The sequence below is a fragment of the Strongylocentrotus purpuratus genome, unplaced genomic scaffold (genome assembly GCF_000002235.5).
Source record: "Strongylocentrotus purpuratus isolate Spur 01 unplaced genomic scaffold, Spur_5.0 spur5_scaffold_3, whole genome shotgun sequence".
NCBI lineage: Eukaryota > Metazoa > Echinodermata > Echinoidea > Camarodonta > Strongylocentrotidae > Strongylocentrotus > Strongylocentrotus purpuratus.
Window position 1 is genome coordinate 5,810,081 of NW_022145609.1, and position 18,752 is coordinate 5,828,832.

The 18,752-nt window shown below is 36.8% G+C and overlaps 1 protein-coding gene across 1 annotated transcript; it reads left to right on the forward strand.

Moving 5' to 3' along the window:
- Window positions 1-326: 326 nt before the first annotated feature.
- LOC762963 (E3 ubiquitin-protein ligase HECTD3) lies at window positions 327-18,340 on the forward strand. The gene is made up of 20 exons (XM_030996466.1): window positions 327-729; window positions 2,408-2,541; window positions 3,086-3,314; window positions 4,041-4,156; window positions 4,586-4,699; window positions 5,036-5,118; window positions 5,613-5,715; window positions 7,519-7,581; window positions 8,081-8,239; window positions 8,882-8,987; window positions 9,591-9,708; window positions 10,917-11,020; window positions 11,536-11,658; window positions 12,178-12,267; window positions 13,555-13,761; window positions 14,172-14,301; window positions 14,794-14,868; window positions 15,327-15,405; window positions 15,632-15,700; window positions 16,540-18,340. Exons 1-20 carry the CDS (start codon window positions 436-438, stop codon window positions 16,622-16,624), a joined length of 2,481 nt encoding a protein of 826 aa, XP_030852326.1. The 5' UTR covers window positions 327-435; the 3' UTR covers window positions 16,625-18,340.
- Window positions 18,341-18,752: the final 412 nt, after the last annotated feature.

Genomic DNA, 18,752 nt, shown 5'->3' on the forward strand with positions numbered 1-18,752 from the left:
TGGGATGAGTCGCGTAGCACGTTGCTGGACCTTTTCCAATAGATCTTGATCCTTTAAGTACGTTTTAACTTACTTTGATTTGACAAGCTCACAAAGTATTGACGAGCTTAACAATAAATCTATTTTAAAGCACATATGACTTACTATTTTACTTATGTTTTATTTCGAATAGATTGGATAATGAAGACTATGGTTTAATTTAACCGTGGTGTACTGTACATACAGCCAAGTTTTACAGCATGAGCACAATGGTTCAACTTTGAATACACCATAGGCCCTAGGTAGACACTTTCAACTAAAATTTAGTCTCTAGTTTTAGTGTAAAATTCATTTGATCATTTGGCCTGGCGCTGGCCTGACGTCAAGTGACTGGGATCTGGGCCTGGGAAGCGTCTTGAAAGATCACTGTTTTGTCTTTTGACTTGGGATTTTAGGATGTTTTCTCCGGTATATACACAAACCAGGGCAACATTAGCTCGGATAAGATGTCTCCAAGAGTGTATTGAATGCTTCCGTGACGCAAAACGGCTTCCAGAAGCACTGTGTTACGTGCCGAGTGGACTCGAGTTCAAACTTTCCCAGACGTCGACGCGATTAAATGTTTACAAAAATCCAGACAGGCAGGGTGAATGCATCACCACCTTAACAGCAGAAAATGAAAATGAAAACAAGCTGTATGTTGCTGGATTGGCCATGTGCAATTCTCAAGGACAATGGCTAAAATTCGAGGTAAAACATAGACCCCTAGATGGTATTTCACACATTAAATAAGCAAAAATGGATTAAGGAATTGAATAGTCTAGGGCCTAAGGTAAGGGGGACAAGGGCGAATTTAAGCCTTAAGGGGCGCTTGTTTAGTCTATAAGCCTATCCAAAATTTGACCCGTAACTCCGGTGTGGAGATAATGATCTCCGAGAAAACTTACTAAAACATATACATACCCAAAATGAATAAATATTCATTAAATGTCCAAATAAAGATAATGAGTTAAAACTCCTTGTGTTTATTGCCTGTTTCGTGTCAATATTCTTGTTATTTTTGGAGTAGGCCTAGGGTCTAGACTCTAGATCTAGATCTAGAATCTAGACTATTTTTCGGAAAAACGTTGATTAGGCCTACACTTTTTCACAGGTTTCACGGCAAACCGCTGCACAATACAAGTGCATACCGATGGTGGGTTGCGGGCGCCTGTGTAAAGTTATCTACCGTAATGAGGATCAGAGACATAACGGTGGATAACTTCACACAGGCAAACCCACAATCGGTATGCACTTGCAGGCGCGTACGCAGGATTTTTTCAAGGGGGGGGGGGGTTTTAACATTTTTAAATCGGGCCGAAAATTTCGCATCGACTCAGCCAGCCGCTGAATAAGCAGGGGGGGGGGGGGGTAAGAGGACACTTTTTATGCCAAAATAAAAATAAAATTTTAACTTGGGATCTTTATTTGGACATTTAATGAATATTTACTTTATTTGGGGTATGTTTTAGTAGGGTATCTCACGGAGTTACGGGTCAAATTTTTGATAGGCTTCTGAACAAGCGCCATTTAAAAGGTATTTGTTTTAGAATTTTAAAGACACCCTTTATCTGTGTTTTTTATATGGCCGCCCCTCCCCCCCCCCCCCCCCAGCAAGAAAAAAAAGAGTAAAATGTTGTTTTTTCTCAAGGGGGAGGAGGTGGTTGTTGAGGATAAAAAAAAAAGGAGTGTTCATCCCTCCCCCCCCCCCCCCCCCCCCTCTCGGTTGAGCCAAAAAATATATATAATTAGTGCTTAGGTCTACTAGTACTACTAGTCTACATGTACTTACTCGTAGACTTATTTGAAATTTTAGTTGTGTATTGTAATTTTTACTTTAAAGATAAAGACCAGTTCTGTTCATGCGATTGCATTGTGAAAGAAACGTGGAATCGATCAGAAAAGGTTGATCATCTAGCATATAAGTATTTGTGTGTAGGTCTACTGCAAGGTTCTGGAATCATCAAAATGATAAGAAATTTGGCCCAGTCTTAGCTTCGTAAGTTACAAGCACTGTACACAGAAAGATGTATGTGGAATTACCTGACACGTGCGCGATATCTATCTGGTCCAGATATATATAATAATTTACCAAATATATCAATTAGTAGGCGGTTTTTCAGCAAAATTTGTATCACGTATTAGTCAAAACATATTCTTTCACATGGTTGGTAATAAGAACTTCCATTTCATTTTTTGAGGGGGGGGGGGGGGCGTTTCCAAAACTGGTCTTTACCTTTAACAGGTTCATTGAGATACTTTTTATTTACCTTCTCACTTTAAGAATTAAAGAAACCTGTAATTGGTGCCCTTTGCGAAAGAAAAATCTGAATGTCCCAGACTTTTGGAAAATTCTGTACTTTTTTGTTTTCTCCAACATTCTTTACAGAGTCCAGTTGAAGGTTGGGTGCTGCTGTATGACAGTAAGGCAAGCCAAGACGATCCTCCGTCACTCCAACCAGTGGAATCAAACATAGCTAGTCCATCGAGTCTTTTCGGAAAGACTGTCAAACGAATTGATGAGTAAGTACAAAGGAAAAGAGAGGAGAAAAATAGTGGGGAGGGTTACAGAAGTTAATGAGCCCTTTGAAAAATGAATAGACAAATTTGATATTTTTTAAAATTAATTAGCAAAGTATAAGGAGGGGAGTCAGATTCAAACTATATACCGGTACATGTACATGTAATTGATAAGTAGAAATGAAGGTTCTCTTAATTCACAATCTCATGCTGAAGATGGTACATTATAGCAACAACAACAAAAAGTTGTTTATTTGGACTCACTGTAACCATAACTATAAATCTGACTCAAAAGGCCTGTAACCCAAACATTTACCAAATCTGTTATGGATACATGTAGATGTTCAATATGGTACAGGTCACATGTTAAACCAGTCACCATTTTTAAAGCAAAACTTGTGCTCAAATCATTATTTAAATCGGTACTGTCGCTGTTTTTGAAATCATGACATTATCAATACCCACTTCCTATGAGGATGTTGCATAAATATAATTGAAATAAATCTGAGTAGAAATGAAATAACATTTTCTTTTGTCTGTATTTTAGCTGGGAGGAGGTAATAGAAGTGAGCTATAGCCTGCGTATTGGGAAGCTACCCGAGGTGAGACCAGCCCATAGGGAAGGTGTGGAGGACCTAAGGAGCGTCCCTCCTAACTGGAGCCTTGAATGTGATGAGGAGCTAGCAAAGTTCCTTGGGGAACACACGGATCATGAGAACGAGAAGCTGGGAAGTGTGAAGCAGTATGTGGAGTCTGTGGATGTATCATCAAGCTGGGTGAGTGGCTAGAAGGAGTCAAGGACACCTATTACCCAAAAGAGTCATCAAACTAGGGCAGTTGGTCCCTAGACAGCTATCTCCTAACAGTCTCACACATATTGATGACCAGACTATTGTAAATAATTCAATATCATGTGAAAGGTAAAGAAGAGATCTTGGTCTGGTGGTAAGGTTCCAAGGGTAGTTGTTCATGTAATGATGTTGGTGTTATCTGAAGGGGTTATTTCCCTAAAATGGGTACTGTAAATTTCATGAGGTTAAGTCGGCCAAGAATGTGCATGATTATGTGAACAAATTCGCAATTAGCTGGATAAAGAATTCTATGTAACTTGATGTGTGTATAATGATGGGAAACAATCTTGCATGACTGTTTCAGAAGAGACTTGAATTCTCCATTTCTATTACTATTAGAAAAGTGTCATACCTCTCTCGGTTGTAAAGACTCTTGTTATGTTGTGTTTTTATGTCAAGTCCAAGGTATTGGTCATTTTCCCCCATATTTTTCCAAGTATTCTGAAATATTTAAAACAATTAAAAAAAAATGTAAGAAGTAATCTCTATTGGTGATATTTCATCTGATTCAATCTTTACTGGGCTGTTAACTTCATACAATAATCAGACATACTAAAATCTTTGATGCAGTCGGTATTGTATAAGACATAACACTTTGGACCTAAATGAATCCTGAGAAATATTGATATTACTCCTGTTTGCCGCCCCCAGGATGATGAGAGTGCATCGTGCCTGACAGACGGTGATACTACCACGTACTGGGAGAGTGATGGTAGGCAAGGTCAACATTGGATTCGACTGGGTATGAGGAGAGGCACCATTATCAAGTAAGATAATGCTCTTACTTTCAGTAATTGGTAGTTTTTAGTTCAAACTCACCATTGTAGATATATGTAAAGACAAGATTGAATGTAATGGAATAACTACAGCTTCTGTTCTTAAGTATTGACCTAGAATGTAGCAACTGTACAAGAAAGACGAAGAAATAATAACATTTCTTGATTTCTGTTTGTTTGTTTTTTCCTTGTTCAACAAATAACAGTCCAATGGCTGACATTGTTTAAGCCTGAACATTTTGCACCTGTGCATATTCTTTTTGTTACATTGACTGTCTATCGATCATTTCAAACATGAATAAGATACAGGTGACATCTACATTTTCTCTGGTTTTATTACTGTAATAATGAAGTAAACAGAGGAAGGGGTTAATTGTTATTAAATCTGTCGCTTACTGTCCGTGCTTTGATTCGTTTCAGGAAGCTGTTCATCACAGTGAATGCCCATGATGATAACTACATGCCTACCCATGTAGTAGTGATGGCTGGGGATAGAGAGCATCTCGTCAAGCTCAGTGACCATACCATTGAACAGTAAGTCAATCAAATTATCTAGCAATGCATTTATACTTTGATATACTGTATCTGCATCTGAGTTCATCAAAGCTGAGAAGAGGTACAGACTACACGTATGAACTCCTTCCAAATCTCTTGTATTCTACTCTCCTCCACTTGAAATTCCTCCATTTGAAATTGATAATCTGTGATCATTGGACCACATTTTTCCATGATTGTGATTGAAATTAAAAACATTATTGAAAAATGATAACACAGATGCAAGTAGGCTACTTGAATCGATATATGATACGAGCACTTTCATTGGAGTGCATTTATATCAAACATACCTTTTTATCCTCATTTACCTTACAGGACGTATTCAGGAGACATCTGTATTCTAGAGGACATGACACAGTTCTACTCCACCGTGGAAATTAGGATAAAGACGTGCAAGGGTGAGTGGTCTATTCTCTTCCTGGATAATTACTTTATTGATCAAGTGGTAAATTTTTCATTTGTTTACTTAAATTTTATTTTCTTTAATTACTTGGCAGATTTTCATTTGATGAAAGACTTGAAATGTGTAGAAACAGTATTCCACTATTTAATACCAGAATATTTGTCTGACTATAAGCAGGGATGAGATTCCTCCGCCCATTAGCGGATGGCGGATATCCACTGATTTGTAAGATTTCAAGAACTTTTTTTTCTTCCTTCTAACCCTAGCCCTAACCCTTACCCTAACTCTAACCCTAACCCGTAACCCCCTCCAGGGGCATTGCCCCCGGACCCCTATTTAATCTTCCTTCTTTTGGGGAATTTCTGTCTCATCCCTGATAAGAAAAGATTGCTTTTATTTCAGTACAGAATCATAATCTAATCTGTGATATATGTTATGGTTATTTGGGACAAGATGTCTCTATGAATTACTCTTCTTCTTTACAAATAGATGATGGTGTTGATACGAGGATACATGGAATCAAGATCAAATCCCTCAAAGAGAGAGATCTAGGACTCAATATAGACCTGTTTGACAAGAAAGAACTTGTAAGGTAATTAATACCCCTTTTCACTTTTATAGATGCAGTGGTTGAATTGTATCAATTGTCCATTCAGGTATGATGTATATTGTTAGGTAATCCATTTTTATCCTTGTAAGTTTTGTTCAATAAAACATTTTTATGCCTCCGCCACCGAAGGTGGTGCCGGAGGCATCATGTTTTCGGGTTGTCCGTCCGTACGTCCGTCCGTACGTCCGTCCCGTTTGACCGTTATCACAATATCTCAAGAACCAGTTAAGATTTAAACTTAAGACTCGGGAATAGTATTTATCACCATAGGAAGACGATCTGATTAGATTTTGGAGTACGTAGGTCAAAGGTCACAGGTCACAGAGGTCAACTTATGAAATTCCTTGTATTGAGTTTGTTAGCTTGATATCTCAAGAACCATTTGAGATTTAAACTTCAAACTTAAGGATAGTATGTATCACCATAGGAAGACGATCTGATTAGATTTTGGAGCACGTATGTCAAAGGTCAAGGGTCACAGAGGTCAACTTATGAAATTCCATACATTGAGATTGTTATCATGATATCTCAAGAACCACTGGAGATTTAAACTTCAAACTTAGTGATAGTGTGTATCACTATAGGAAAACAATCTGATTACATTTTGGAGCACGTAGGTCAAAGGTCAAGGGTCATAGAGGTCAACTTATGAAATTCCATACATTGAGATTGTTATCATGATATCTCAAGAACCACTGGAGATGTAAAAACTTCAAACTTAAGGATAGTATGTATCACCATAGGAAGACGATCTGATTAGATTTTGGAGCACGTAGGTCAAAGGTTAAGGGTCACAGAGGTCAACTTATGAAATTCCATACATTGAGATTGTTATCATAATATCTCAAGAACCACTGGAGATTTAAACTTCAAACTTAATGATAGTGTGTATCACCATAGGAAGACAATCTGATTAGATTTTGGAGCACGTAGGTCAAAGGTCAAGGGTCACAGAGGTCAACTTATGAAATTCCATACATTGAGATCGTTATCGCGATATCTCAAGAACCACTGGAGAATTTTCACTTCAAATTTAATGATAGTATGTATCACCATATCATAATATCTCAAGAACCACTGGAGATTTAAACTTCAAACTTAAAGATAGTGTGTATCACCATAGGAAGACAATCTGATTAGATTTTGGAGCACGTAGGTCAAAGGTCAAGGGTCACAGAGGTCAACTTATGAAATTCCATACATTGAGATTGTTATCATGATATCTCAAGAACCACTGGAGATTTAAACTCCAAACTTGTTTAAATTGCTCTATGGCGGAGGCATCATTTTCGACTGCGCGCAGTCAAAATTCCATCTAGTTTTCTTTTGTTATTAAAGCCTCGGTCACAAATGCCATTACGAACTGCTACGAACAACCGTACAAACGATTTTCAGACAATGGAAACTCGGGAAGACAATGGAAAACCAGGGAGATTCGTACGAAATTATCGTTCGTACAAACCTTTGTGACCGTAGCATAAGATATATATACATTGTAGAAGTACAAACCAAACAACAACAGCAACAACAATTATATGGAGAATTGTTAAAACAAAGATCACCATGGCAAACTTGTCATGAAAATCTATCATGAACACAAATTGCTCAATACTGCTGCCTCCTCAATGCATCTGATAAGCAACTTAATGTCATCATACGAAATGGAAAGTAACATGTGTTATAAAGTTGGTATATTGGCAGTAGTAAGAGTCTTTTCTGAGTGATCCTATGCCATCCGGTCCATTACAAAGTAATTCTTACATCTCTATACTCATTTCCATTTAGGTATCCAAGGTTAGAACATGTAGATAAGGAGAAGTTATACCAGAGGGCACTCATCTTGCAAAGGTAAGAATACGATAACATTCTCACTTGTCTACGAGCTGTACATGATTCCAATATCTCTTATTCAAATGCTATTTTATATTCTAGTACCTGTTATGATTAATATCTGTATATTTCCTGATATTAATTATACCCAAACAAAATGTAGAAATAAAACACATAATAGACAGAGTCAATATCAGTTCTGTTGAATGTAATTTTTTCAATTTTCTGTATTAATTTGGGATTTATTTGTGCGCAAAGTCACTGAAGCAATGTCATTTCCTCTAAGACCTTTGAACGCTTGAGAGTTAGATTATTTATTCATTTTTTGTTTAATTCTTATCAGCTTTGATATTGAGCATAAATTCTAATTCATTCATATATTTTCTTTCTAGTTTTATCAATGTATAAAAATTATCAATTTATCAAATTAAAAGATATGGATCCAAAGTTTGCATAGATGCATTAGTTTTGTGCTTCTAGATTATAATCATATGTGTATGATTTGATTTCCTTTCAGGTTCATCAAGTTGCTGGACAGTGCGGTTCATTTCATCGTACCAGCTTGGGAGTATTCCGTGGGGTCTTTCCGTTCTCTAGAGGTCGTTCGTCAGTTCTTGCCACTCTCTAAGAAACGAAATGGTCTCATCCATCACTTCCTTAGCCAATCAGAAACAGGGTAGGCAATGGTATTATTTTACCTTCTAAATACCAGACTTCATGAATGACATACATGTATGATTTGTGTAATCATGAAATATTAAACAAAGTTCAAATTCCCGTCTAGACTTTGTAAATGTTTTTTTCTTTTTCTCAATAGTATAAATGTAAATTGTTCTGTGTGAAATATCCGTTTATCAAAGAATTTTGTTTCAGATTTTGTTTACCGGTAGAGGAAATGAAATTTCTATGGAGGCAGTCGATCTTTCTTCTGCAGCCCTTTGGAATTTTTCCTGTGAATTTTTTTTCCATATGAAACCTTTATGAAAGATAAACATGTGTATCTGTCATCCATAACTTCAGCTCAGAAATGTGCTGAACTTCCTATCCATTCTTTTCATATGTACAGAATGGCCATATTACTTATTTTGCCTTTGGAGAGCTTGTCCACATTTTGATATTATTGCCATCATAAAATATGTACTCTGTAGACAGCCATGGCTCCTTTTCAACCCCTTTATTATGTGACCACTTCCTATCTCATACTTTAACCCATTAAGTACTGAAGTACTCTCATTACCAAAGGTTTAATACAGGAGCCATCCAGTTCCTTAGGCAATGGGTTAACCTTTTCTTTCTCATACTCGTCATACATGTACAGGAGACCCTCTCGGATGCCAAGGCTATACATCAACCGACGCAGTGCTGCTGATCATAGGATAGACCCCTTTAAGGACCCCTCCGGCAAGAATTCTATCTTCTCTCAGGTATGCTTTACTTATCACCAAAGCAAAGAGGTTAGGATGAGGGTCTTTGAACCAACATGAAACAAGAAACCAAGTTTAAAACCTCAAATCCAAGGAAATCTTTCTGATGTAAATGCATATGTCCAGTCATACAAAGAGCTGCTTTTGATCAAAATCAGTCAAGTCATCCAATCAGTTCCAAAATCATAGTCTCCTGTTTTTTATGTTTGTAGATATGATTGATATTAGATTAAAGTGAATATCAATTAGTTTGGATCAATTACAAATCTTTTTGAGGTATGGCCCACAAATTTTATCATTACCACTTCTTCTATAAGCAGTTGTCTTGGGAGCTCATATCCCAGAGTTGAACTCCTTCTTCCCCATCCAAGATGCTATTAACAATTGGAAGATCTCAGTAGATCAGACATAACCATGAATACATTTATATATTTCAAGGTACCAGTAATCAAACATTCCCTTTATGATACAAATTATCACCATTTGCCTGTTTTTAGAAGATTGCTGGATTGACCCTTCTGTTATTCATGTCACATGTTTTGCTTAGATTTTAAACAATGGGAGTAGAGAGACTATTTATGCCCCTTTTATATTTTCTAACAGATGTATGAAGGACTGAAACCGAAGGACAAGTTTGAGAAGCCTTTAGATTTCAGATGGCCTCAGCAGTATGATCAATGGTGGGAGTGCAAGTTTCTATCAGAAGGGATCATCGACCAAGGTAAGGTTTTAAATAGAACATTAGAGCCTATTTTAATATGGTTGTGGTAGGGCCAAAAACTTGTTTTCAGATTTCTTTTTTTTTGCAGGCATGAACAAAATTCTACATTCCCACTGGTTTCCACCTTTTTTCTTAGAAATGTAACGCAGGAAAAAACATCGGGAACGTGGCCAATTACTAAGAAATGTAAGTGGCACTGTGAGCACTTGCAGCCAATAGCCTATGTGTTGCATTTATTGTTACACTTGCAACAGGAAGTTTATTTTTTTAACAGCTGGTTTTACTTTAACTCTTAAGCTGCCCCTATGCAATTCACCCAGTGCCACAGTGCTAATCCCTATTGTGCCCGCTACTAATCTCCTGTGTGCCAAGTTAATTTAGGGTTGGTTCAAGTGCGTGTAGTTTAAATTGTTACTATGTTTGATCCACTATAACATCTCATCTGTATATTGTATAAAAAAGAACTGTACGTTAAAGTTGTAAGAAATTTAACCCTCTTTCTGTTGATACCAATATCATTTCATGAGTCTGTAATTTTGGTAAAGTAAATAAGCACTATCAGTGAGTTGTCAAACCAATCCGTTGTCTCATTTCCCGCACACAATCTGAGGGGCCATGATCAAAACTGACAAATTTGATGATAAAATATCGCAATTTTCTCAGGAAAATTCAATGTAACGGTATATGTGAAGCACGCAAAATCAAATCAACAATAACCCCCTCCACAAATACAGTAAGCATTCATGCGTGCACGCAATGCGCATCGCACAATAGGCATAAACAATTAGCTTGTGTACTTATGCACGAAAATGTGTCCGTGGCACGCGAGCGAATGAGAGTTTATGTGTGCATGGCAAGTCAACAGAAACCCGATTATGTGTGCGTGGCACGCCAGCGCATGCACAGAACAGTGTTCTTGGCACGATAAGAGTTAAGAAGAAAGTTTGTGAATTGATACTTGGGGGGGGGGGAGATGTTCTATATATCATCAGTGTGAATATTTGCAGCAAGGTGTATTTGAAAAGTGTATTGTTCGAAGTTAGAAGGGTGTATACTTTTACACATAATTAATGCCCTTCTGGCTCCACACAGACAAGATGAAGTATCATAATAATAAATATCTGAATAAAGAAAGCAAGATTTTTGCTATATTCCTATCATGTTACCTCACAGATATTATTCTTTTCTTGTTATGTCTGTGTATCTAGGAGGAGGATTCCGTGACAGCCTTGCTGATTTAGCAGAAGAGCTTTGTCCAACAGGGAAAGATGATCCTATCCCTCTACCATTCTTTATCAGATCACCCAATCAGGTATGTGTCAATGGCTTTTTATTTTATTTTTCATGTATCTTTTGGGCATCGTGTTCATTACAGCTCATACAACCAATGCAGAATGTCATCTACGTAATTTTAAACTGATGAATCCGTAGAGTAATATATATGACGATTCATTGAGAGTTTCATACTTTAAGACAGTTGGATAACAACCATTTCTGCCCGCAAGACAGCCATCATCTACAGCTCCCAAAATATCTGGCTGCAAAATTTTCTTTTTGATAGTACTTAATTTATATTAGAGGAAGAGCTGCATGTATGCCAGTTCGAAACTTTAAGGATAAAACTCAGCCCCTATAATTATATTTCACATTTATTTGCTGCCTCTTCCTCAGTAATAGTATTAAAATATTGGACTTTATATCACATACTCTGTTTTGTGATTAGATTTACATTCATAGACCCTCAGTATCACTCATCTCCGTCATTAAAAGAGAGAAATATTTATAGATGTATAATTTTCACATTTTCTTAATTCTATTTGGATGCAGAACAATGATGATTCCAACATCAACCGAGATGTGTACTTACCAAACCCATCCTGCCGGCAGTTTGCCAAGTATGAGTGGATTGGGATGTTGATGGGAGCTTGTCTCAGAAGTAGAGAACATCTGGTAAGGATTTTTTTAATTGTATCAAACTCCCCATTGCCCTCCCCCCCCCCCCCCCCATTTTTCTTGCAGAGCTTTGTGGCTCTGTAGAAGTTAAATTTGTCTTAATCTGAATTGTTGATCAGGGCACCATCTAATAAAGAGTTGGATTAATCAAAATCGATTGCAGCTCTTGTCAATCGCAAGTTTGCAGTCTCCTTTCTCTTCTGTAATAGTTGCTTTTGATATCAATTGATATAACATATAATATTGACTTGATCATTGTCATGTGACCATATTAGAAGTCTAGATGTGTGATATGTATCAGTTATTGACAGATCATATATTAAATATGGAAAGAAATAAGATAGAAGCGACATAAAAAAAGTTCTGTCTAGACTAAACAGCTGTGGTCTTGTTTTTATGTGACATTAATAATAACTTATACAGAAATGGCTAGAATTACATCTTTAGTGGGCAACTGAACTGCCTTTTTACCACTAGAAACTAATTAAAGATACATATTTTGTTTGACTCTATCAGGTTCTGTCTCTACCAGCATTTGTATGGAAGCTGATGGGTTATGAACATGTGACCTGGTCTAGAGACTTCAAGACTGTGGATGCAGCTTGTGTAAGTCATCATCTATCATATCAGTTTAATATATCACACTTGATAGACATCTTGTTAATCAATAGATTTTGACATTGTGAAACGCAAACAAATGGACAGATTTAATCCTTTTCAGCTAATATTGTGGACATCAGCATTTGTCCTTCTCACACATCTTACTACAGGCCTTAAATTTCAATATGTTGAGGGCAAGGCCACTTTTCTGTAGGGCACATTCCTATATTACAGCACAAATAGGAAGAATTGAAAAGCGCACAAAAAAATCTCCAAGGCCAATGAGAGGGGCTTTAGGGCCAATCAAAGGACATCCACGGCCATGGCCTTGGATTAATTTAAGCCCTGTTACTATTTCCATGCTTTTGGAGGAGATTTCCTCTTTGATTTTTGAGAATTTGAATGTTCTGCTATATTTTCTATTGATAGCATAGGTTTTCTTGGCCCTGTCTTATAAAGATCAATCATAAGTCCTCCTATCAATCTCAAGTTTGCGGTCTACTATCTCTCATGTACATAGTTGCGATTGAAATCAATCGTAAATAAGTTGCGATTAATATAAACTTTTTATAAGACGGGGCCCTGGTATCAGGATCACCTTGGAGCGATAGTTTTAACCATCACTCCTCAAAGCAGTGAATAGTTGTACAGTGTATATTATTGCCCTCTGTTATAGCATGTCCATGTACATGTATGATGATTAAAGGGACTTGGTAACATTGTTCAGATGAGAGAAAGTAGTGCTAAGGTAGTGACTTCATTGCTAGATGTACAATTAAAGATAATCTGAAAGTTTGAGTGGAAACGGACCATTATTAATGATATAAATTGGTAAAGACTGATCTGATCGATTCCTTAATTCTCCCAACTATGTTATTACAATTTAATTACATTTTAGGTGAATGTAAATTGTCACAAAGCAATGAATTGGCTCTGTATACCATTCCAGACATTTCAGTGTTGACAGATTTTTTTAATAGCCTGTTTTATGTCCTTTTTTTCATTGAAAACCGATGGGAAAATTAAAAAATGGTTGGGAGAATTTACTGTTAATTACTGTTAGAGGGTGTTGCACAGTGACACCTTCAAAGAAAACCATAGATATCTTTGTGGTTTGAGAATTTTTTCAGGGTCGTTTGCATGTCAGAGGGTTAGTACAGTAGAAGGAATATAAAAAGTAACATTTCTTACAAAAATTATGCAATTTTTTATTTTGCATAACTTTCAACAATGTTACTGAGTCACTTTAAAGATATACATGTACTATACATATTTTTGTTTTTTTAAACATAGGTGAAGATGATAGAACTAATTGAATCTATGGACAGAGAAACCTTTGAGGCTTCATTCGCCGGTGAGCTGACTTACACCACTAGTCTTAGTGACCAGACTATTGTACCACTCAAGGATGGCTGCACTGATACACATGTACTCTATGATGACAGGCAGGAGTACTGCAGGCTGGTGAAGAAGGCTAGAATGGCTGAATGCACAGAGCAGGTACAGAGTAATAAAAATCTATTTTTGGTGCCTGTTCAACACTCACGTTGGTAGATTATTTTAACAAAATGTTTATCTAGTTTTTAATTACTGGGTTCTTATTATGAATTTGTAAAGTCCAAATTCATATCAAGAGAAGGTGAATGCTAAAACTGGAGGAAAAAAACATTATCATGTCATCATGGACTGTCCTTCCCATTTCAAACTTACAACCAACCAAATAAAACATTACATTACCTTGAATGGCCAAATATTGGCTGGTTCGAAATCAGTTTTAATTTTAATTGGTGGTGGGCGTGACTATGGTATTTTACTATGCATATCTTCTACATATCATAGGTATGCATGCATGCCTGATAATTATTCTTATACCATGTATATGGCTCTGTGTTCTGTATATATCTGTGTAGGTAGAGTCTCTGAGACAAGGACTTCTGAAGGTCATCCCTCAAGCTGTCCTTGACCTCTTGACCTGGCAGGAGCTTGAGAGGAAGATCTGTGGTGACCCTATGATCACCGTGGAGGACTTGAAGAAAACAAGTAAGTAATCAGTTGGATTGTTTATAATTGTTAATAGGCATTTGTGTGGTGCTGTCTCTCTCAAACTTTTACTCCAAGGAGGACAAGGAAATGTAAAGGTAACAAACGAGCCATATCTGTGTATCAAGCTATACTAAAGAATAAACATTTCTAACATGATTTTGCAACTTTGTTCAATAATGTGTAATCCCTATCTTAAAAACGATTGAATGTCCTTGAGTTATTATTTTAGATAGCAACTGTGATGTTAGTATAGCTCTATGCAGTCTAAAGAGGAGAGGAGAGGAGAGACCAGAGGGTGACAGTGATTCAGTTCACTTTTTGCCCCCAGGCACAGGTGGCGCCAAATACTTAATGATAATAATAATATGGTAATCTTCATCAAGTGCAAAGTGTAATCATTCTATATTGTATTTTCAGAGTAATTAGTATTCAGAACTTCAGAACTTCAGAATTTATATAAATCAAGAATTTTTTCCCCTTTTTCTCCAGCATTCTATGAAGACATCGAGGAGTCTGACATCAGAGTCAAGTACCTTTGGGAAGCACTCACTAAATTCACCCATGGTAAGTGACAAAGCTATTGCTGCACTTTTTCTAGCACACATGTGTAACGGAAAGAGGGCTACTCGCAATTTTCTGTCAGCAAAATTGCTCAAATTGCTTAAATTGCTCAGATGATATGAATACTAAGATTATGAGCAAGTTTGAATTCTTTTGCATTGAACTGCATTGCAATATGCAGAATTAACTTAATGCCTATCTGTACTAGTTTGGCCAGGAGGGATTAGATCGCCCCGTAAGATCACTGGCAGGTGGTTATCTCATGAAATCTGCTCTCATTTAACATATGAAAAAGGGGATCATGGGGGATCAACAGGGACCGCTTAGGCATTGTTGGCTTAATAGAGGGCCCAAGTAGCTATAAGTAGCGCAGTCTCGCTACAAGTCAAACATTCTTATATCATAATTTTTTGTTTTCATTTAAATTCTTGTCCTTTACCTTTGACCTTTGACCTGCACAGAGGATAGAAGTCGTTTTCTGAGGTTTGTGACTGGTAGGAGACGCCTTCCTGCTCCTCTCTACATCTGCCCAGATAGAGGGTGAGTATTTAGTACAGTGCCTTCCTTTTCTCTAATTCTATTAGTCTGTAATGATATGTGTATCGTGCATGGTTAGATCAGGATGAGAAAGTGGCATTTGATAAAGACAAAAACATTTTTTTCTCTCTCCCTGCCATCGTTCTCTCTCTCCCTTTCTCTCTCTGCCAAATCGTAAAGTGTAACTATTGAACTACCATCTGGTATTTTTTTTGTTAATTTTTTTCAGAGACAAAGTTGATGCCCTGCCAGAGTCATCCACATGTTCCAACACATTGTTCTTACCAGTGTATTCCAGGTAAGTTTTCTCTCCTCATCATGATCATAACATACATTGTCTAGAAAGGTATTCCGGTATGCAAATGTTGTAGGTACTCTCATTTTATATTTTGTATCTGCCTTTACCATGCTTCCTCTCTAAACCCCCCCCTCTCTCTCTCTCTCTCTCTCTCTCTCTCTCTCTCTCTCTCTCTCTCCCTCCCTCCCTCTCTCTCTTTCTCCCTCTCCCTCTCCCTTTCTTTATCTCTCTATGTTTGAATCATATTAGTGTCATCATTATAAAGTTTATTTACAAATATTATCAAGACTTACTGGCACATTATTTCTCGAATCCGAGGAAGGGTATTCTACACTGTTGCTTATCCTATAAGCGAGTTCGTAATTAGGATTTGCGCATGGGCAGATAAAGGTCATTCGTACCCAAATTGTAAAACCATTGAGACGAATACTCGGATCGTGCTCATGAAAGTTATGTAATCAGTATTCATTTATGCTCCAACAGTACATTTATCTGATACACAGGTGGAAGTATTCTTCTCAAGAGGCAAACAAAAGGCATTCATGAAGCACCTCCATCCCTTTGGCAGTGATTATTCTAAAATACACACATGAGACGTATATCCATCGTGTAAAAGATCTGTGGATATTTTGGGGTCATGCGTTCGAGAGCTATTTACGAACTCGCTTATTGTTGAAAGTTACAATATTGTTATGTGGACAAAATTGACAGCCAGCTTGATAAAGGATGATTTGATAGGAAAATGGTTCTATTGTCAAGTGATTCCATTTTGTTTATGGGTGAGGTGTTGGATGTTGACACATCTTCCCTTTATTTATCCTTTTTTTCTGTTTTTACAGTGCAAAAATCACAGAGGAGAAGCTGAGGTATGCTGCGTATAACTGCGTTGCTATTGACACTGACATGAGCCCTTGGGATGAGTGAGATGGCATCAGGTCAACTGGACACAGAAATGAGTATGTGGGACGAGAGGATGGTTTCCCTGCCAAGCGCCAGTGACTAAATCTCATTGAGAACACTACCCAGTTGGTCCATTTTGTCAATCTGCCCAGGATCTTGGACGGATCAATTCGTGCTCCATTTATTAGGGCTGTAACATGCTTGCACTATAAGGGTGGACTGGTGGGCTAGTGCTGCATCTTTGAAGGGCGTAAATTCTCCTTTCTTCTTCCAGTGTAAGTGCTGCTTCAAGGTGATGAAGATAAAGGATATGAGTCAATGTCCGTCTTGCTCTCTGCTAATAATGTGTATTGTGAAAGCTGATGGCATGGTCACATCTCAAAATCATACAAAACAATCTGGAACAAAATATGTTTGTGTGACATAAATAGTGACTTGTAATTAACAAGGAAACTTCTTGCACTTCATTTTCTCTTTTTATTTATACACATGAATACAAAAAATGGACATGTGATGATGTGACACATTCATAGATTTATTTATTTTCAAATATGATTAATGTTGAGAAAGGAGGACTTTTTATGGGGAATACCTGATAATTCTCAAATTTGAGAATCCTCTCTCCTGCAATATATACCAATTCTTAGTGATGAGATTAATGGCATAGTTTATAGTACACTGTTGATGGCCTTGTATTGATCACTGAGCCTGCAAACAGACAGGTTTTATTATTTGTTATCTCTTTTAGTTCATGTCTTTAGTTTCTTTCTAAAAGGATCATGAGACCCTTATTAAAAATGTCTGTACTGAAATGCTTGTGTATTCAAGAATTCCACATCTTAGTATGTACATGTATGTCATGCTATGTTAGGGCAATTCTTTGTGTCTTAAATATATAATATTGTTAAGGCTATTCAGTATACTAAGTCCTTTTTGTTAATTTCCCTCTTGGTCTACATTATGTTGAATGTAACATGAGTATTGAAAGGAAAAATTGATATAATTATTCTACATTCTCCTTGTTTCACATTCCCTGTCTAAAGTACCATTTATCTTATTGAGGCTATGAAGAAAGCATTGGAAACATTACAATAAAAATACGGTGAGAAAGGGTTTATAAAAGTATTTGACTTTGCAGGTATCTTTTGCATCCCCCTTATGCAAACAAGAAACAAATAGAGAAAGGTTAACATGCTCTCTTTTAAATTCTGATAATCTTTAGCTTCAAACTGGCTCATATTTGTTATTAAAGGTAGATTACTAACATGCACAAATCCACAATATTTATAAAAACCGTTGAGCAACTCCCAGAAACGTAATACCAGCTTTGTTGGTATCTTCTACTTGTATATCCAAGGATGAATATAAATCACTTTATTTCCTTTTTATTGTAATTCTTGGCATGGGCTGTAATACGATCGGTAAAAAAAATCTTCAGATAGTTAAAGAGTCCTTGAGTGAAAGAGTTCCATAGTATTTTAATACCAACTGCAAAAGAAAACTCGTCATGGTTCTTTTCACAAATACAATGTTCAGAAGAGAATTATGTGTGTTCATGTCTCATTTTCAGATTACTGTGTAAGGTGCTTATATGTAGAGCTGAGGATTTTTTAAAACAATCTAATTGATTCGTATTTATTTTGTTGGCAGAACTTGTCATTTGTACATCTTAAAGTGTGTATTAGTGATGCTGATATATTGTACAAGAGGTGTAATAAAACCATATACGTGCAAAATATACACCTTTGTCTCGTATAATGTAATGATATTCTTCACTGCAACACATCCAAATGCTTTAGATGAGAGAGTGCATATAAAGTGAACGTGCATCACAGGTATTAACAGATACTAGGGTGAAACAGAGGTTAAGAGAGGAAAGGAAGAGAATATGTGGGAGAAACAGAGAAAGTAAGATACAGCAAAGAGTTATACTTTCATACAGATAGGAGACAGAAATGCCATTGATAATGTACATTTTCAAGTTGTGATTTTCTCATCTGCCCGTCTCTAATTCCTCCAATTACTACCCTCAATCATTTTTCTTTTTTTACTATTACAATACCCCTCCACATTCTCTTTCCACTGTCTCAATTCCTGTAAACTGTCTATCCCCCTCCTATTCATCTCTCCTACTCTCCTCAATTCTCCTTTT

What these genes read in the sequence shown, in the direction of transcription:
- LOC762963 (XM_030996466.1), top strand. Translation starts at nt 436, where the DNA reads ATGTTTTCTCCGGTATATACACAAACCAGGGCAACATTAGCTCGGATA. An exon ending in ACTGTCAAACGAATTGATGA is followed by an intron (nt 2,542 to 3,085) that starts GTAAGTACAAAG and finishes TCTGTATTTTAG; the next exon opens with CTGGGAGGAGGTAATAGAAG. An exon ending in TTATCAGATCACCCAATCAG is followed by an intron (nt 11,021 to 11,535) that starts GTATGTGTCAAT and finishes ATTTGGATGCAG; the next exon opens with AACAATGATGATTCCAACAT.